We start from the raw sequence: 21,868 nt of genomic DNA on the forward strand, positions 1-21,868 counted from the left end.
GATTTTAGCCTGTGTAAATCAATGAAAACACTGAAATATGATATCGTCTTTTATAGCAGTAGCCTATAGCAGTACACTTTTTAAGTAAACACCAAAATCTATTATGGTGAATGAGCTCACCAATTTGTTTCAAAATATGTCTTTATCCAACAATAAAATGTAAAGCTTCATTAGTTTTTGTCTCTCTCCATTGCTTTCCAGTCTCACACAAGATGTGCGACAGTATGTGATTAACTGCAGCTCCATTGGGGCTGTGTTCATTTGCATCATCAGTGTTGGTTTATAACTCGCGAAAATAGAAGGCACAGAGCAATACAAAACTCTGCACCCCTAGTGTGTGGATTATTTAAAGGGACACTCCATTGATTTTAAGTTGGGACATCAGTTTATTCATCATGATTAGTGTTGCAGTCTGTGGAAACAACTCTTGGGGAGCTTTGTCTAAGTCCAAGAAATAATAACCCTGATGATGTCCTCAGGCTGATCTCAGCTGGGGCTTGGAGACTACAAACTGCCTGAGCTGGAGGTGGGTCCAAAAAGGAAATGTTCTAATTGCACTTCCCAGCTACAGTACATCGGTGAATTACTAGCTCTTTTTGGAGTTTAAACCATATGGTTACTCAATTTACTCAGTTTCCATGGTGATAGATCCACTTATTGCAATTGTGTTGCAACAAGGTCCATATACTGCGTAAACACCATCTGTTAAACGAAGACCATGTGATGGCACTGACAGCCCAAGAGAAAGACGACAGTGAGTTGGGTTTGTTTTATTAAGGTGTTTTTCTCCTGTTTACTGCAGAGGTTGTAAAAGTGCTTGGAATTAAATAATATCATCTTGCATGTCAGCAGATGAAGCTCCATGACCAGTGAACAAACTGCATCTACTGGTGGAGACCATGAGATACAGGTGAAAGCTCTGGAAAAAGCTATCAAGAGGACCTTGAGTTGTTAAGTCAAACTGAATGTGTAGAATTTGAGAACCTGGGAAATCGCTATTACAAAGAGGAGATAACAAACATATTGATTTGTGTGATGAAAAATGTTGGAGCTTGACCCCAACTATAGGGGCTAAGAGTATAGTTCTGCCACTGCTGCTGCAGTTTTTACTATTTTTGTCTTTAAGTCCCTTGACTTTGTGGAATTGCAATATAGAGTACTGGAGCTGCCCATTATTTAACTCCTCTTATTCTCTGGCAATAAGCTAGTTCACACTTATGTTTATCTACATGAATTTAAATTTCATCATAATACAAAGTAATAGTGCAAGTTCAAACATCTCCAGGTATCAGTCCCAGTCATTGAATAAGGGTGTACCATTTCCTGGACTGTGTCCAGACAGCACTGTGTTTTATGGAGCTGTGAAATGTCTTTTCCCTAACAGAGACAAATGACCTATTAGCAGTCTTGAATTTTACATGGACTGATGAAAAATAGATACATCTTTCTCCATGTCTGGATATCAATACAGAAACTGACAGGGGATTCATTTACGCCTCGCTCATCGAAGCTCATAGAGAATAATTGGGCGTGACAGGCTTTTACAGGACAGGACAGTGTGGGAGGGAAATATCCTTAAGTGATGAGATTCAATTTCACACAATGTCGTAACCTCGGCTGTGTCGGATGCGGCAGGGCTTTGAAGTGTTGAATCTGGATGAAGGGATGGTTTACTGTACAGTCTACTCAGGACAGCAAAAAGCTGCACAAATTTGTTTGTATTATGAGACTCATCTAAACCATGTCAAGGTGAGGTGAAACATTAGATCCTAACTTTGATTGATGACTAAAGTTGAAATTTGTCATCATGTTAAGAGAGCAAAGAAATGCATCTTTCTTCTGCGAGAATCAGAATCAGACAGAATCAGGGCTGGAATGGAGGAGAATGATCATGGTAAATTTCATCCAGATAATTAGATTATATGCAAAAATAAAGCACTAATGAACTGTGCTGTAAAATTAACCCTTTGGGCAACACAATTCAAGCTGTGACATTTCTAACTGCCTACAGTGGGGAACAGACAAATACAGAGAGGTCCTTGAAGAACACCTGCTTTAAAGCACATGCAATGGTTCAGCTTTCAGCAGGACAATGACCTGAAGTGTACACCCAGGACAACACTGCTGTTGCTTTCGGACAAGTCTCTGACTGTCACTGAGTGGCCCAGCCAAAGCTCAGACTTCTACCCATTCTATCAAGCTTTGGAGGATGGAAGAAGAAGACAATCTGCATGAATACAGGTGTTAAAAGTTTGTCGGGGAATGACCAATAAGACTTATAGCTGTAATTGAGGCCAAACGGGTTTCAACCATGTTCTGAATTATGGTACTGAAAAACATTATGTAAATGAGAGATTTCAGGTTAGGATTTTTTATTATCTTACAAATATTCAGGAAACATGTTTTCAATTTGTTATGTGCTACTGAAGTAGATCAATGGGAAAATATTTATCCATTAACAATTAAATTGTTAAACTCAACTCTGAAGTATTGGTAATCCTTTCCTAAGCCACTGTATTTAGACATGATTCACATTTCCTTTGTCCAGTACTTCTTTCATGAAACAGCAACATAACATGGACATAATGACTGTTAAACCATGACAGTGTTAAATCTCAAGTTAAAATAAGTCAGTTTCTATGAAAATCACACACTTCATCATCATTCCTTTACAACTGTAGATGCTAAAAGACAAAGCCTATAAATAACAGCAGCTCAATGACTGCTGTCAACTCTTGTTCTTCTGTGTTCTATCAGATAAATTGAGATCAAAAGTTGTTCTATTTCAAAATGACACTCAATGACACTGCTACTTCTTTTTCTGCTATTTTGTCTGGATTATTTCCAGCAGTACTGCTACTCTTATTGTCAGCATATGTGCACTTTGGTCACATAAAACCAAAAGGCCGTCTCTAGAACAAGAGCTTGGTTTGTCTCTTCTGGGCTTCTGTAAACATGGCAGTGCAACATGTTGGGCCCCATGGAAGAACACAGGTATAAACGGTTCATTCTAAGGTAATGGAAATACAATGATTCTTGGTATCATGTGATTATAGACAATGAAAACACAATTATGAATGTGTTAAATTACAAGATCCCTGGACCATTGTTTGCTTTGTGCTTTGTGCCCTAATTCTTGTTTTGTTTACCTTTCCTCTGTTCAGACTTTTTGCTTTTGTTTCACCTTGGATTGTTTTTGCTTTTGACTGAATTTGAATTTGACTGTCTTGATTCTTGCCTGCTTCACTATCCAGTGAACCTATGTGTTGCATTGTGTAATAAATCACAGAGCTGACTTGTTTTGTTTGAGAATGAACTTAACAATGTGTTCTACACTCTGATGCGAGGATAGCATGCAAGGAAGTGTCCAAAAAGCTGTCGTTTGTCAGAGTGGCTGAAGGACTATATAACACCCCTGATTCAGCCTACACCTCGACTGATAAGCTTCCTGTCCAACCCTAGAAGAAAGTGTGGATTATGAAGAGGTTAATTCCCCAAGTAACCCAGCTCCTAAGACCCTTAGCGTCCAGCGACTGTGAACCTAAGCTGCTTAGCAACCCATAGCATCCACTGCCCAGGTCTTTGATTGACGCCTACCCAGAACCCACGCTGGACCCAACTGACCTAAAATGTATTTCTGAGTCTGTTACTGAGTCAGCCAGCCCAAGGTTGGTCACTGGTCTGTTGCTGAGCTGATTTACATCAACAATGTTCCTGATTTCTGATTCGGCCAGCCCAGCCAGGATCCTTTCTATTCCTAAATCTGGTATACCGACAGAAGTCCTGTCTGTACCCATATGGGTCTGAGCCAACATTCTGTGTGTTCCTTTGTTAGGGGTCTTGGCCAATGTTCTGAGTCAGCTGACCCAGCTAAAGTCCTGTCTGTTCCTAAGTCAGGGGACCCGCCAACATCCTGTTGGTTCTTGCATAAGGGGTCATGGCCAACCCCTTTTCCAGAGTCAGCCATCCCAGCTGATGTCTTGCCAGGTCAGGAGGTTTTCCTGATCTCGAGTCATTGACCATGTCCAGTCTCGTCATAAATGCCCGATGTTCCGGTTTTCAGCCTCTGCCAAGTTCTCAGGTTTGTGTGTTGGCCTGTCCAGCTCGCTGTGCCTGGCTAATCTAATCTAGTCTCATTCTCTGCCTACAGTGGACACCTGCCTTCACCAGTTGTCTTCTGCTTTGCCACCAACTACACCTGTGAGGGCAGGAATTGGCTAACCAAATTTTATTTAGAGTAAACACTTGTGTTTTCTACCCTCTGCAACTAAACAATAAAGAGATCACCCCCATGTATTTTGTATGCTTGACAGACTCAATTGAATGCCTGCCTATTTGTGTGTGCTGTAATTCATGGTAATTGCTCATATTGCAGTATTTTAATGCAACTATTTAATGCCCCGATAATTAATTAATGGAAAAATCCTGTAGCAATTACATCTTCATAATGACTAAAAGAATATTAGATACATGCCCTTTAAATTAATTTGTCAGCATGTCAGTGGTTCATAATTATCTAAGGAACAGAATGAACTAGCCCTTCTTGTGCTCAACATTTAGCTCAATATCCTTGCACTACTACAGTAATGCAATAGTCAGATGGAGGATTACAATACAATTACAATACAAAGTGTTTTCAATCAAGCAGTTAGATGAAGCATGCAGCTCTTAAATTCAATTTCAATCATCTAATTCAAACGTATTGTTTTCTAATTAGGGTTCACTGAGGTTTTTTGAGCTAGGATTTTGACACTAATAATTTTTAATTTAATGGTAAATGGTCTGTATTTATAAAGCTTTTCTGGTCTTGATGACCACTCAAAGCACTCTACAGTGCAGATTTGCCATTCACCCATTCACACACACATTCATACAGTGGGTCTATGGGCAGCACTTTTCTTTTATGAGGGGCCATTCAGGGTTCAGCATCAAGGATACTTCGGTATGCAGATGGGGAAGACTGGGATCAAGCCTCCGGCCTTCTGTTTGGAGGACGACCCCTCTACCCCTCAGCCACAGCCGCCCCCACAGTTACTGCCACTTGGTGCCAATGCTTACTATCAATATACAACTTTATTTCTGTCAAGGACCCTTTGGTCATTCAAAGTACACTAGGGTCTTTTGTATTAATCTATGGGGTCGGATTTGTGTTATAGACCCTTGAATAAAGTCGCAGATAGCTGCAGCTGTCAAAATCAGTCTTGATTAAATATGAACAAATACATTAAACCATGCACACAATTCACTCAAATACAATTTCATTCTGCAAAACTGTACTGTCTCAAGAATTTATTTCACTCTTTGTCCAGGTGCCTGTTGAATTTAGCATATGCAAGTCAAACTAATTGAAGTAACTTTTGTTGAACACCGAAGCCATGTGTTGCAATTACAGAACAACAACAACAACAAAGTAAACAGAAGTCTCCTTAAATTCTCAAGACTATTGAGTGAAGTACTTTAAAGACATCATCATCATCAATGGACTATACTTAGCGGTATAGAAGAGTTTCAAGGATGTTCATCCAGAAGGGGGGTAGAAAACTCCTGGTCAAAATCTCATGAAGGATATGGACATTTTCATATGTATGATGGACACTTGTATATTTAACAATTAACCAGAAAGTAGTTTACCACACACCACATTTGATATTCATCTTTCAGCTCTATAGCTAGCTAACATATATATATTCCAATGGGACAACAACCGTGATGATGGTAACACAGTCTCGGTTAGCTCTACAGGTAGTTAAGTTAACTGTGTGTCTTCCAAACCATCAACGGAAAGCATAGGTTAAACAACTCCATCATGATATATTTTGCTAACCTATGCCTACATTAGGAGCGGAAAGATATGGCATATACCTGACCCAGCTCAGTAAAACCCCTGCGTGTATTCATCGATGATTATTTTTTCCTTGAGAAGTCAACTTTTAATTTGTGAGAAAATGATTGTGTTAATCTTACTTTGAATGTTGTATATTTTCAATTGAATGTAACCGGCTGATCACTCAATTGTCATAACTCCGAATCCTTACCTGAATTAGTGCCCCTACTGACAGATATGCCACAGATTGGCTGCTAAAACAAACGTTCAAAAAACTGGTAAAGCTTTGCTCAGGTATTGGCACAAAAACAACCTGGATGGGTTTTTGGAAAAGATCACAAATAAATACTGAAGGGTAGAGGACCTTCATTGTCATAGTTACAATAATAAACACACGATTGATTAAACGACTGTGGTCATGGTTGAAAGAACCACTGACTGTCTGTTTGTCGATTCCCCCATCCACCCTGATGTTCTCCCTACAGGGACTTTGAGGCTTTATAGCGATGTCACCTGACCCTCTTTTGCCCCATCATAATTACTACAGTCACTACATGGCATAATGGGACACAATAGGTCACTTAACAGTGAAGCATGACTCTGGGTTGTAATGAGCTGCATACATACACAACCTATGGGATTATATTTTATGGGAAAACAATCTTTCTTTGCCTAGTAAAAGTGTTTTTGGCCACAGAAAATAGAAAATTGACTTCTCTGGGTCATGCATTGTAAATCACCTCACACACCTAAATGAAGCTATACTATGAGATTCCTTGTGCCTGCCTTCATATACGGTGCAGAGTGTCTTCCTGACAAGTAAGAACATTGGCCGGGGATGTGGTTCGAATTTCCAGGAGGCTGTTTTATACATGTCAGAAATTATATATTGAACATTCAGCAATGAATACAATTGAATGTCTATGGTGCCTGTCTCTCATTCTCCTCCACTGCTGCCTGGACTGCACTTTCCTTTCTCTGCCTGGGAACAATAAGTGGCAACAGCAACTCAATGTGATGAATCCTATCTCACCCAACACATGCACTCCTTCACTGCTCAAGCTGTACACATTGAATGTATTGATCAGTAACCTTTGTTTCAGTATTTCAGACAGAAAAGCCAGGCTGGGAAGGAAAGCTTCTGGAGGGGTTTGAATTGTGAAGCACAGAATGGAGTATTTCTGTGGTGCAAATCTGTGGACAGTTTTAGCCCAAAGTGTGGGAGCTGTAACTTGCAGATGAACCAATGCGTCAGTGCAAATTCAAATATTGAAGGAGGCTGAGAGGAGCACAGGAGGGATGAGCAAGCAACCATACAAACAATTATTACTGGTTTAAAGGTCCTACTAACTGCTAAGTTTTCTCTGCTGCTGGACGTGATGATGATGGTCGCTTGCCAAGAGCGTTTCAAAGACACAAGTTTATAAAATACCCTCTGAGCAGTGCTGCTTCTCCAGGACAGACTGGATGCTACAGTCAGGGCATGTTAATGCCCTAACATCTTCTACTACTGCAGAATATTACAATATTTAGAACTTGGAAGGGGTCCTGTTAAGAGCATATTCCATTCTAATGTTCTAATTTTGGCCTTACTCCAAATTATGCATTTTCTGATTAGGGCATGGTGATATTATTAGGGTGTCAGGAGCATTATTTGGTCACCGCATTTTGAATATCTCAATTGGGGTTTTTATGGCAGTCTGCAACACCTCTTTTTACAATTGTGCATATTACAACAAACAACCAGAGAACAGTTTGCAAAGAAGAAGCAGAGATGCATGTCCAAAATAAATGCACACATTTCTGGACATAATGAAATCTGAGATTTTTATACAATTTGGAAGATTTGAAAATGAATGGGTGAAGCTGTAGAGCATATGTCATAAAGGTGCTTTACATTAATTATAATATGAATGCTGTATGGAAATGGTAATCAGCTGGCTGTTCTTTTTTCTAAACACTTAGTGGGCGGAAATTGAAATATTTTGTCAGTCAGGCCGGGGATAACTGGTTAGCATGCTAACTTCAGAAGAAGTGATAGAAGCAAAACAGCTAAAGTTGCTGCTGCTTTCCACCACTGGAGCCAACTCCAACTCTTGAAAACTAATGGAATTGAAGTTATGTCCCATCTTTAACGCTTCAAGCCTTAAAACAAAGCCAAACAATTCCTTATAATTATACATTATATATTTAAGTCTGTGGTGTACGTATCTATCAAATCTGCAAGGCTGCAGATAGTTATAGATGGGCCACATGTGGTGTGTGTATGTGTGTGTTTGTGTGTGATATACGGGCTAAGGCTTTCTTGCTGATCCAGCTTCTAGCAGGACCATACGAGAACAAACTGTCTCAGAGGACAGAAGTTAATAAACCAATTCTATCAGTATTTGAGGGGGGGTGGGGACTGAAGGATTGAACTGTTTGGTATTTTCCATTGACAGCAGCTGTGACTGGAGTCTTCAATCAATCTTGAACTATGATCTTTAGCAAATCATAAATCTGGCCCTCATACAACATGATTATTTAAATGTTATCTCTGACTGGTCCAGGACACACCTCTTTATTTCTCTTCTCAGATCCGTGATATATTTAGCAATCTTCCTATTTCCTAGGGGTATGTGTTTTATGATCTCTCAGGTCGTTCCTCAGGGAGAGATAGTGTCGAAAGCAGCTTTTTATTATCAGCTTGTCAAGTGATTGTTGCTGTGACCTACTTTTAGTTCTTTAATGTCTGTGTTGGATATCTGTTTTAGTGCATATTGTCCAGTTCATTTTCAACTATTTATCTCAGAGATTGCCAGGTTTTAACACAATCGGCTGATGCCGAGGGACCAAAACATTCCATTTAGAGAAAAAACTAAACTAATCCAGCATCATGTTAAAAAAAATATGTAGCTCTTTTTTTCCTAGACCATTGCATCCTAAAGTAACACCATGCTTTGTACTTGAAATTCAATGGAACAAAAGCATTCATTGAATTAAAATATATCGCATTATTTAAATGTAATGTTCATTCATCGTGTCAGATATTTGTCAAATTCAAATTTTTTTTTAAACAGCATTTTGGTGGAATCTGTTGTGTAGTTCAGACTTACATTGGTATCTGAGCAGGACGGATCCGGCCTGGGACCTCTGGCTGTGGAAGCGAATGGAGATTTGATTGCTGTGGCTCCGTACCACCAACCCCCTCATCAGAATGGACTCGTTGGCCAGCATGGTGTTCTCCCCATAGCCCACATCTTCCAGCACCACCTTGTCGCCCTCAGACAGATTCACATTCATCACCTGACAGAACACAAAGCAGGGATTTGATTCTTTATATATGATACACACAAATGACACACAACAACAAAATAATGATCAAGATTCTGGGATTTAGAGTCACTCAGTACTAGAAGCAGCTGAGGATGTTCGATCTCCCAAAGGATCTTATTCTACGCTGGGTAGCAATCTTTTCTTTGTACATAAAATAATAGTCTGGTTTGAAAAAGCTACAAGTTTATTGAGTCAGTCATCAGGATCTTAGCAGACTCTTTTTACTTTTGATGTTCAAGAAAACTGTAAGTTATATGTTGTTAGTTCCACATCCCGGAGGAGGACTTTAAGATGTGGCTAAAACTAGAGGGAAAAAAACAAAACATTGTTGGTTCTTCGCATTGTGTAAATTCATTGAGAGCTAGTAAGAACTAGTCTAATTCCTTGTATGACATACTTGAGTAATGAAATCAATATTTTGATTCTGATTCTGATTCACTAAGGGACTGTGCAGGTATGAACAGAAATACCCCAAATTACCATATCAGAAAGTCATGCTGTTTACAAACCACATAAACTGAGTAGAGAGCTGGCCAAAAAGTGAGCCGGTCCCCGCCTGCCACCATGCATATGTAAATTTGATGTAAATTCCACTATTTACATAATGTGTATTTGTAGTCATGGCCATTCACATCAAAATTGAACCCAGCTCACTCAGACTGTGCAACAGCAGTTCCCCACATTATTCTGGATACCTTCAATAGTGGCATAAAGGCTGTGCACAGAGTTTATCCATTCAGAGTGCCAGCCATTATTGCTGCCACGCCATGCACTGCCATCAACCGGTGCGGCTGCACAGGGAGAGTTTTTCTAATTTCAGATCAGATAATGAAATGCTCCTCTTGTGAAAAGGGCTTCAGGGCACAGGAGTGTCAGCCCTCACGGATTCATTTCACATCTGAAGCTATTTGCACTTATACAGTTTGGGATGAAGGAGATATTACTTGCACAGTTCAAGGGCTTGTTTCCGCTATGTGGGGATAAAAAACACTCAGGTAAAGTGAAGAGTGTTGACCCTGAGTGACACTCCGTATAGCTGACCATGACCTTTGTGATGGTCAAGTGATTCAAGGGTAGTCCAGTAAATGACAAACTGTTTTATCACGAACATCTCAGCACGTTAAGTAGGAACCAGTGTTTAAAGTCCGCTTGAATCACAAGTGACAAATATGGAAAAAGCCAAAGGACAAACTGGAGCTTAGTGATTACACAGCAAAAAGGCCTGATAATTGTGAGCTTGTCTCCTTCACTGACAGTGCGTCTGCTGACGAATGTTGCTTTTATCTGCTTCTATCACAGCAGGTGCATCTTTATTCAGGCGTTAAAAGGTACAAGGCTTCTTGTCTTCACATGGTCCTCTATAGATCATATCATGTGCATCCTATCTCACCAAGCAGGGAGATTAATCCACAGCCCTCTGCTGAATGACACTTAACTGTGTGCTTTCATGTGAATCTCCAAATCCGACTTTAGAGTGTTTCTAGGGGTGAACATTGGGAATATATACGCATTCAAAATAGAAGAAAACCCCAGTATGGCCTAATTTAGAATATTACTGACTCATTATCTATCACTATCTGTGTTGAATATAATAAATAGCAATAGTATTCAAAGTCAAAGCTGTTATTCTGTTCCTCAAAACTATATGTTTCGAAGTTTTTTCCCATGAAACAAAATCTATTTTTGGCCTTAAAATGACTTGAATGTAACTCTACACCATTGCCTCATAAAGTATTCATGATCTTGTGAATATGCAAATTGACCCAATCTTTATCCCCACCCCCCCTCAGCTGCTCGTCTGCAGCTCTGACTCAAACCTCTGCTTGTTTTTTGTGTTGCTACTGTACGCTACACAATTGTGGCAATGGCGTAATTCAGGCGACATGTTCAAAGTGTAAACTGACAGTGAAGACAAAAAGAAAAGAATTGTGCAGAGTCGCCTATAATGTCAATGTATAAGAATGAGGATATATTTCATAGATCACTCTCTACAACACTCTGTCTGGTCGGCTTGACTATGTTATCAAAGAGCTAATGATGTGAAGCTAACATTAGATCAACCTGGATCCCAATCACCAGCTCTGACTGAGCTATCTTGGTTTACAGAGCTTGTAAAATTATGATAAATAGCTACACCTTGCCTTTCTGTCAGAACTATGCAATAGGAAATAATATGGAGAGCCCCGCCCCGCAGGTTGACATGACTGGTTCCTCGGATATGTGATGTATGACTGTAGTTCCAAGGTGGAAACACTCAAGTCATGTGATTGACTGATTGTTTGGGGAGGCTGTGGCTGAGGGCGTTGAGTGGTCGTCTTCTAACCAGAATGTTATATATAGCGGTTCGATCACTCCATACTGCAGGCCAAAAGTGTCTTTGGACAAGATACTGAAACTAAAAATTGCCCCTTCTCATAGAGAAAGTGCTGCATATAATGTATGAATGAAACGGTGAATGGTAAAAACTGCACTGTAAAGCGATCTGAGTAGTCAACAAGGCTCGAAAAGCGCTACATAAATACAGAGCTTTTATTTTACCCATCTTTCTTGTAAGGTACAAAAAAACACCCTATGAACATTATGACAAGAAATATGTTTTGTAAAACGTACTGATATTGAGTAAAACAGTTCATTTCTTTCGCAGTGTTTCTGGACTCAGGGACAACTAAGACAACTTAGATGTTCACTTGGCCAAGAACGATTTAAACTCAATCTAGTGCCCGGTGTGCGAATGATACAGCTCACAGTCAATCGTCTATGTGTAAGAATAATAACGAGTATATTCGCACATTGTTGGATTGGAAAAGATTAAATGTGTAAAGTGGACCATGTGAAATCTACCAGTGTTATTTTTTAACATGAAATCTTTCTCTTCATAAAACCTGAACTTTTAACTGAAAATGCAGTTGACATTGTTGTAACATTGATCCTCGAATCCTCTCATGCTGTGAAATGAAAATCCAGTTACTGCTATAAAAAAGATTTGGCACAGAATAAAACTTAACAGATCGAGATGTCACATTTTAACAGAGTAGAATGACATTTAGCTTCAGAGTCTGGTGTAAAAGTAGTGTTTTGCCTATTTATAATATTAATTAATATTAATCCTATAAAAAAATCAATTGAATTCGCTAAGCTAATTTGAGACATAACCAAGGTTACATGGTCTAAATTTCCAAGTTAAATTTTTTAAACAACAGCTCCAATGTCTTTGTCATTGACACACAGCAAACCACTGCAGACATTTATCACAGCTTAGGTGAACACCAAATTTTCATCATCAGGGTAAGGAATGACCTCTCCTCTGCTCTTGTGTTTAAATTAATGACTTTCTGTCATGTTAGAGGGGTGGTTCAACATCTTCGAATGGCTCTGCACCTTATTTGCTTTCAGTCTAAGCGAGATACCAATGTCATTGCTGTGTGTTAAGTTCAGAGCTGAATCTGGTTAGCTTCACTTGGCAAAACAACTGGAGGCAGAGAGAAACGGATAGCCTATCAAACTGAAGCAGTTCATGTGATCCACATACAAGCAGAACATGTACAAATTATAGATTGTGGTTACATGCCTGAACTTGAACAGCCATTTGCAGTGACTGTGCACAGCTTCCTTTAGTCTTCGTGTAAGTGAGGTTCTCTATGTTTGTTACCATCAAGCCTTTGTTGCCTTTGCAACCGGCACTGCACACAGATGCAACCCTAACGCTAATCCTGACCTGCAACACACATCTTCTAAAATCAGAAACTTTGACTCGAATAAAAAAAAAAAACATGACCAAAGTTCCACACACTTTTAATAAATAAGGAATGATGGTCAGAAAATAAAACTGACAAGTAGACATTGAGTTTAGATTATTTTGTAAAACGTATTCACGTCTCATTCGACTAATTGTCAGTCATGACATACGAGGACAGTCAGCAACTATGTTACAAGGTTTTTCTCATGGTTTAAAGTCTGAACTGAAGGAGGAATTGATGTTACTTAACACTGGATACATAATACACAGTAAGCTCAGCACATTATTCAATTATAGTGCACTTACACTGAAACTTTACTTGCAGCCCACGTATAGCAGGAGCCTATCCAGCCTGAACGCAACATGAATGACTCACACTGTACCGTACTGCCTTGTGTATAACAAGTCATAATGTGGCGTTAATGAACTCATGGACACAGCATCAGGATAATAGTGAAAAGCGGAACAAAGGGCATCGCCGAGTAATCACATTATGCCTCCAGCTCAGGCATAATAAAACACTTGAGGGAACATTGGGAGACGTAATCCAATTTGCCCTGGCACCAGCCCAGCTTCTGTATAACTGTACCTCACAAACATAATCATGAGGGTTGTTCCCCCTGCCTGGAAGAAGAGTTACTACTCTGACAACATAATGGATCCCAATACATTTTGATATCTGAATCACTTCATTCATCATTTATGGGGAGAAATTAGACTCAAAATGGTCACAAGTGTCTGTTAAATGACCAACAAATAATATTAAGATTCACAAATCTGAATAAATTGAATATTTTTGTACTTGACTCCTCAAGTGAACATATTTCTTAAGTGGCATGCGTCTGTAGGAAGTCAAAAACTTTTGATTTATCACAGGGTTTTAGGTTTCAAATCTCCTTTGTGATTGTATCAGTTGGTATTTAGTAGTCTAGAATAAGCCAAGGTTATGGGGCTGTGCAGCAGTGCAGAACCCTGCTTTGATTGAAGCCTAGTGGTGGGTGTGTGGGGGTTTATTTTTGTATTATTTATTTGTATTACATTTTAATATTCTGCTGTGTGCTGTTTGGTCGTAGGGGCCCAAGTAGGGTATGTTAACAGGTCTAGTTTCTAGAAGTCTAAATCATGGGGACATGGGTTCTATCTATCTATCTCTCCATCCATCCATCCATCTCTATCTAAAGTGGAAACATTAAGATAGAGATAGAGCTCATGGAAGGACATATGAGAACAGAGATGAGAGGAAGCAAGGGGACTGAAGTAAGGATAAAAGAGAGAAAGATGGGACAACAGATAAACTCCAAACACAGGAGGAGACCCAGCTTGGCCTAATATTCCAAGATTCAAGAGTTGCAGCTGTATCATAATTCAAATGGCCAATTCATGCACCACTTCCTGGTGAAAACCAACAGCCATTTAAGTCGTATATATTTGGAATGCAATCGGTTTACTATGAACTGAAATATAGTCTCCTTTAAACCATCACATAACTAAATATACTCTATATCTATATACTGAATAAATGAACCCCCGTGCTATGGTGTGAAGAGAATCATCTCTGACATCAATTTACTTTATAAAAGCAACAAATGACAGCTGAATAATTCATCTGACACTCCCTCATTAAGAAGCCGACAACTTTGGGGGGCTGTGTGGAGGATGAGAGCAAAACAGGGACAGATAGAACCCTTGACTAATGGATCAAAGTTTGTGTGTGTGTGTGTGTGTGTGTGTGTGTGTGTGTGTGTTTATGTACTTATATCTTAGTGAGAACCATTTTAAGCATGAACCCTACAGACTGAGGACATTTATGGAAAGTGAGGACATTTTGGCCGGTCCTCACTTCTTCAAAGGGCTGTTTGAGGGTTAAGACTTGGTTTTAGGGTTAGGGTTAGAATTAGGTTTAGGTAAGGGTTAGGCATTTAGTTTGTATTGGGGGGGTTAGGGTAAGGAGCTAGGGAATGCATTATGCCAAAGAAAGTCCTCACCAAGATAGAAGTACAAACGTGTGAGTGTGTGTGAAAGAGATGGGTGGAAGCAAACACAGCAACTCAAGGAAAGAGATGGGAGGAAAGGAGGGGGAGAAGCAGCGTAACGCAAAATCATGTAGACTGTATGTGTATATTATATATTCCCCCTGTTCTCTACAGAGACACTTTGTTGATCTTGTTCTTTTGTGCCGACATAGAGCCGGGGCCCAGCAGGGAACAAGGGGACTATTTACCTCTAATTGCCCGCCTCCTTCAAAACATCACACCTTCTCCCTTCATCCCCCCAAAAAATGCTGAACCTTCCATATAAATGTGTCAAACTGTGTTTTATATATTCACTTAATATCACTACCCCTATCATTACATGGGATCAGAGTCTGCTTCATGTGTGTTCCTTATAGGAGCTGAATGTGTATGTGTGTGTGTGTGTGTCTGCTAATTAACAAGAGTAATTAAGAGGGAGGTGAGTAAGTGATTTCGTTGCCGAGGGAGCATCTGTTCCAGCAGGAGAAGTGGGTCATGGTGGAGAGACAACCGCGAAGGCCACTAATGATCCTCGCTGACTACCTAAACTGTCTCACTGAAGTCAGGACTACAGCTGTTAACAGGCTGAATTTCACTTTGCAGGAACTCTGAAATCAGACCGCCCTCCAATTACGCCACTAAATGAATAAAGACGTTAATGATCTCGTCAGCCATCAAATTTGCTTAAAGGATAGGTCTGGAGAGTTTTTGTGAATACTATATTTAGTAGCAAACAGGAAGGGTTCAGGCGGCCAGCAGCTTCTTACCTAGAGCCTTCTCTCTGTGAGGCAACATCCAATCATTCATGTGAGTGTGAATGGTTGTCTGTGTCTATGTGTCTGCTCTGTGATTGACTGGTAACCTGTTCAGGATGTACACTGCCTCTCGCACAGAGCCAGCTTGTATTGGCTCCAGCCCACGCACTACCCACAAGCACGAGCATCTATGGTACAGGCTATGGATCTAATTAGATAGATATTAAATCCCATGACATGTACTTTCACTACCATGGACACACAAACACACTCTAGTTCATTTTGACCCAATCTGACAAACACCCTCCCGTTGCCAAAAATATACAAAGTCTGTTTTGATTCTGAGGCTGAAAATAGAAGATGAAAAATCCTCTATTTCCCTCTACTCCAGTGAGCAACTGTTTCAGAAAATAAATGTTTTAGCTACACTAAGTTATTGCTGTTGGTACACAGCAAATGCTTGTATTAACAGCTGTTTTCTTCACGATCCATTAGAAACATTGCAAATTTAGAAGCTTTTACTCGCCATGAGCTTTCTCCAGCGATAGACATCAACACCAATGCCAGTTCTTGTTTTGCTTCTACTTCTATCGCAGCCTCGCTTCTTCTGGATTTAGCATGCTGACCTGCTAGCCCCAACCCAGCTGGGCTGTCTCATCCTTTCTTACAGCGAGCCAATGTATCATCCTGTCTGCCCTGCAGAGGTAGTGCTGCTCAGAGGATGGATTATAAGTTCTGTAAAAACGCAAACAACTGCTGAAGCTCTTGGCCAATGACCATCACCACCACTCAAAACTACTTTCACTGATGGAGAGAAAACTTACATGCTTAAATCTCGGAGGTGAGAGCCACAGCCATAGTCGGAAGGTAAGTTTTGATAGATTTACGATCATTGTCGGTTTTGGTCTTTTTATGGGATTTGAATAAACGAAGTTGGTTGATGTTAATGAAATTAATTTTTTTTTTAATTAAAATTGAACTGAGACAGCTATACTGAATTGTTCTTATATATATTATGTCATAGTAATTCTAAAACCTATTATAGACAAAAATCTGCATTCAGATAAATAAGACAATTTATATAAATGAAGTATTCCTGGCCAGCTAAACATATTTATGAGATCACATATACCCACATAAATGGAGCATTTTCAGTTCACTTTCCTCCCTCCACTATAGAAAACACCTTTTATCAACCAACGCGTAGCTAATACATTAGTGGCCTGTACAGTTCTTTTCAATAATGAATGAACTCTACTGTTTCTTATTAAGTGCACTGGAATACTTTCATCATTTCTCCCGAGAATGATTGATGTAATAGATTGCAGACATGTTTCTCAAGCGTGGAAACCTTCTCTCAGCCTCAGCGTGATGCTCGTTCGTGTACAAAGATCTTTGCAGCAGTTGTCTGTAATGACCAGACAGAGATAAGACTATTAATGTAGCCAGGCACTCGCTATCTGCAGCTAACATTCACTAATCCACTTAAACCACAACAGCAGCACACTTACCTCTGATTGCAGTACTTGTACTTTCTCCTTAAACTAATTTGTTTCTCATGGACACTTTCCTTTCCATATTCCCCATATTTAGCTTTATCATAATTCTTCTTTTCAATCAGCCCAGGTTTTAACTACTTTTATAGGCTCTGAAAAACATGTTTCTGTCACTGTTGGGATGGATCCTCCAGTCTGGAACAGTTTTGGTTTCATCACAGCAGGGGTTCCAGCATGTCTTTCTTTTTCTCTGAGCTTCTTATTTTACTTGTGTAAAGTGGGTCGGATTAGTTTTGAAAAGGTGATGTCATTTTCTTCCTGTGCTAATTCAGACTGTGATTACAGCTGCTGGGTCGTTTGGTCACTGCCAATCAAACCTGCTCAAATCCCACCAGCATCATTTCCTGAATTTGAAGAATAAACATATAGATGACAAAAATATATATTAAACTCATTATAAGCTTATTAGTCAGGGAGTGTAGTCTGATGTTTAATGACAAAGTGAATTTGAAAGTGACTTAAAACTAAGATATCAGGGGCTTTGACGTTTATCTTATTATTTTATATCATTTAATATTAGTCTCTTAAAACAAGTACCCATACATTCATGGTATTAGGAATGAAATGTTACCATAGTGATATCTACCTTTGTAAGAGGCAGAATGACACTGTATGGTTTTGTTACCTGAACACACTTTATTTTTCTTTTATTAGATCTCATCACAGTTCAACCAAACTTTAAAACATCATCCATCAGATCCATCAGCCACTAGACAAACCAATGCACCATTTTAGAATCTTATTTCATGAGTATGAGTATAATTCAATTTTAATTATATAGCACTAAATCAGAACATATAATTATCTCAAGGCACAATACACAGGTCGAGACCATACAAATTATAGAGAAACCAAATAGTTCTCATAAAGAGCAAGCACTTTGGAGAGAAAGAACTCCCTCATTATCAAGAATAACCCTTTAGCAGGACCAGACTCAGCGTGGGCGGCCATCTGCCTCGACCATTCCAGTGTTCTGTGAATTGATGTGTTATAGAAATTAGTCATAGAACTGTGTGTTGGTGGGAGACATAAACAGCACCTGGTAAATGGATTGTCATTTCATGGAATTCAGGTCTATGATAGACATCTTGGTCAGGATGAAGGACAGGTGGAAAACAGACTGAGTAATCCATAGGACAGCACCTGTATCCATTGACTGATGTGCTGCATACTTTCCATTCAACCTGCTCAACAGCTCAAGACATGATGTGTCACATGTGCCACCAAAAGTTACAAGGAGGCATGGTTAATTTGTGGCCGCCTCTTGTCATTTGCATAAAATGTATCCAAGGTAAACAGGGTGACCAGTCATGTGTTAATGTGTTTAAGTGCAGCTGTAAATCCACACTGGTAGGAGAGTGTGAGAAGTTATACTTAAGAATTAGGTATTTTTGCTCACTCAATAACTCAGTGACATTTTGAAATGATTAAACTTGGCAAAACATTAAACAATAATAGTATTCTCTCCTCACAGGCGTGTGACCGGGTTTTTTTCAGCTTGTGCAGTATGTTTAGCGAATTAACAAGCATTTCTTTCATGCAGCATCAATGCTAATGGAGTATCACTACAGACAACATTAGATGAACATGGCTTTCAATTTGCGCATAGAAGAAAGAAATATCCAGCTTTCTCTCACAGCCCTGTCCTTGAGTGGCCCTGTAGTCCCCACTACACAAGTTGCTCTCACACAAGAGCTCCAGCTACAAACACAAAAGAGAGAGGCTTGAGATTAGTCTGGCTGTTTGAAAGGAAATTGAACATTGTGACACAGCAACCAGAAAAGAGTTCTCTCCCTCTCTCTCTCTTTCGGTTTGCGTTTTATTCCCCCCCCCCCAGCCAGGTAATCATTGTTTCATGGGCAGCATGAATGCAGATGGGCAGATGGTCATCTGAAACGAAGATCAGCCCACTGAAGGCCAAGCCTGTAAAGTCTGCCCTCACAAAGACAACAGCAGCTTTGCTTAGCTGCATGAATAAAGACAGAGACATTGAAAGGAAATAGAAAATTAAACTTCCCTCTTGTACGTTGTGATATTTGGGACATAAAAGTCCTCTATCCAACATTGTGCATGAAGACGGGAGAGCTAGAAACTGTATTCACAGTTGAAACACTGTGTATTTGAGATGAAATATATAATTAAATACACTCACAAGCAGTTTTTGTATGTACACACCAGCTTATGCATGCAATGATCCAATCAGTCAATCATGTGTCAGCAGAGCAGTGAAATCCTGCAAATAGGAGATTCTGTCCATGTTTGTCTCATTATTTCTACCACTAACTATCTTCTAATGACTAGCTCCTGCAGGATAATACTCCACAAAGTAAAAGTCTCAAACTGGTTTTATGAACATGGCAGTGAGTTCAGTGAACTACAGTGACCTCCTCTGTCACCAGATGTGAAGTAGAACCTGTGATGTGGTATGTCTCTTGGAGTGTTCCTAAAAAAGTGCTCACTGAGCGTATGTCTAACATGAATCTTATCTGCCAAGACATACAGAGAATATCATATAAACCATGTGGACCTGGGAAAGAGAAATTGACTTATTGCTTAGAGCATTTATCGAGAGATTGACACGCGCAGAGAAATGAATGAAAACAGCTCCCCACTCCCCAAATAACTGTTTGAAGCGCTCTTGAGCAAAGCCTCCAAAATCCCATCTGCTCCAGTGGGGTAGCTCAGCTCTGTGGATGCACTGAGAGACTTTCAGCACGAAGGTGCACGACCATAACGACTGCAGGGATGGAAAATCATGTATATATATTTACATATGTTTTGTGTAGAGGACTGCATCCAGTTCAACTCTACTCACCAGCAGGATCAAATCCTCATTTTCCAAAGCAATGGAACAGCCACTCACTTTATGTGTCTGCACTTATCTTGTTTTAACATTCACCTTGCCAATTGCTGTTTCATTATTACCCCAGTCCCTGCATGTCTGTCAGAAAATTGGTTTTATCCAATATGCCTGAATGACGGGTGAACAAAATGAATTCACAAGCTGAAAAAAACCATACAAAAAGAAATGATGAGCAAGTAAGATGAAGATGTAAATAAAAAAATATATTCAGATGCACTGCACTGTGCTGTATGCATTGACAGAAACAGGCTGGAATTTACATTCTCTGCCTTGTTTGTCATTGGAAATGGGGCGGAAGAGAATAAATCACATAGAGGTGAATAGAACATGTATTTTTTAACCCGGGAACTGGCATGCAGAAATTGGACTCCAGGATATCAATATTAAGCAGAAGCGGGAAACATGGCGATGGTATGATGATACTTTGACCGTTCCTTGGAACCAGAGTGAGGATGTTTTTCATCAGATGGGTATTTAACGGAGTGATAATTAATACTTGTTTTTTTTATAAGTCACTATGATTTAATATGAATGAGTGACTGAATGAATGATTAAAACATAATTAGGGCCCGAGCACCGAACAGTAGGAGACAGTGTAATAATCCTTGAAATTGTAAGGATTATTATAATTTTTTTTTTTCAGGCAAATTAATTGGCTTTTTGAGGGCTTTAACATGCTCAAATAGTTACCAAAGTTTGCAGAAAATTAGGAAGTGGTGAAAATGTACGTATTCTGGAGAAATTTTAAATGGGCGTGCCAAAATGGCTCAACAGCGCCCCCCGCGCCCCCTGGAACGCGTTCACATTGACCGATCTTCACAAAAATCGATACACAGGTGTATCATGACCAGACAAACAAAAAAGTCTGAGGTGCACTTTGAAAAAAGCAACAGGAAGCCCGCCATTTTGCATTTAGTGGCCATTTTTCACATTTTTCACATTTTTACTTTGACGAACTTGTCCCAGGGCTTTCATCAGATCAACTTCAAATTGAGATGAGTGTCACCTAAACAAGATGGAGATAAAAACAACCTCAAAGATCAATTTTTCGTCACACGGTGTGACCGTGGCGCGTGGCGTCAAGGTTTGATTACACGCCATAATATAATATATATATATAATAATAATATTTTTTTATTAATTATTATTTTATTAGGGCCCGAGCACCGAACGGTGGGAGGCCCTATTGAAATTGTAAGGATTATTCTTATTATTGTAACCAAAATGAATTGGCTTTTTGAGGGCTTCAATTATTATTATAATAATAATAATAATAATATATTTTTCTTTTTTCATTATTTCTGAAGTTTAATTATTATAATTTTTTTTCATTTATCTTGTTATTCTGATTTTTTTTCAGGCAAATGAATTGGCTTTTTGAGGGCTTTAATTAGGGCCCGAGCACCGAACAGTAGGAGACAGTGGGAGGCCCTATTGAAATTGTAAGGATTATTTTTATTTGTTTTTTTCAGGCAAATGAATTGGCTTTTTGAGGGCTTTAATTATACATGCTTCTGTGCTATGTCTCCACACAATGGATATGAAAGACTGTACAGCGTTTAATGTCCTGCGGTCTCCGAGACCGAGTGTGTCATCTTCAGCTAGCGCTAGTAGCCCCTCGCTAGCACCTCCAGTAGAGCTAGGAAGAGCGAGCCAGCTGACTAACATTCCACTGTGTTGTTATTTATTATTATTATATTAGATTTGTCTCTTCCCAGTGGGGAGAGAACAGGTGCATTCAGTTAGTGAGTTTTACAGAGTTTTAAACATATAATTAAATAGCATTAATAACATTATATAATATTTA

The 21,868-nt window shown here is 39.4% G+C and overlaps 1 protein-coding gene across 3 annotated transcripts in view; it reads right to left on the reverse strand.

Annotated features, from left to right (window-relative positions):
* sez6b (seizure related 6 homolog b) overlaps positions 1-21,868 on the reverse strand; it is a 190,948-nt gene that overhangs the window by 55,804 nt on the left and 113,276 nt on the right. For all 3 annotated transcript variants that reach the window (XM_035155214.2, XM_035155213.2, XM_035155212.2), the window contains one exon: positions 8,920-9,109. In XM_035155214.2, coding sequence (XP_035011105.1) covers positions 8,920-9,109 — 190 coding nt within the window. The remainder of the gene's footprint in view (positions 1-8,919; positions 9,110-21,868) is intronic.

Source organism: Hippoglossus stenolepis, chromosome 4, assembly GCF_022539355.2.
Source record: "Hippoglossus stenolepis isolate QCI-W04-F060 chromosome 4, HSTE1.2, whole genome shotgun sequence".
In the NCBI taxonomy this organism is placed as follows: Eukaryota; Metazoa; Chordata; class Actinopteri; order Pleuronectiformes; family Pleuronectidae; genus Hippoglossus; species Hippoglossus stenolepis.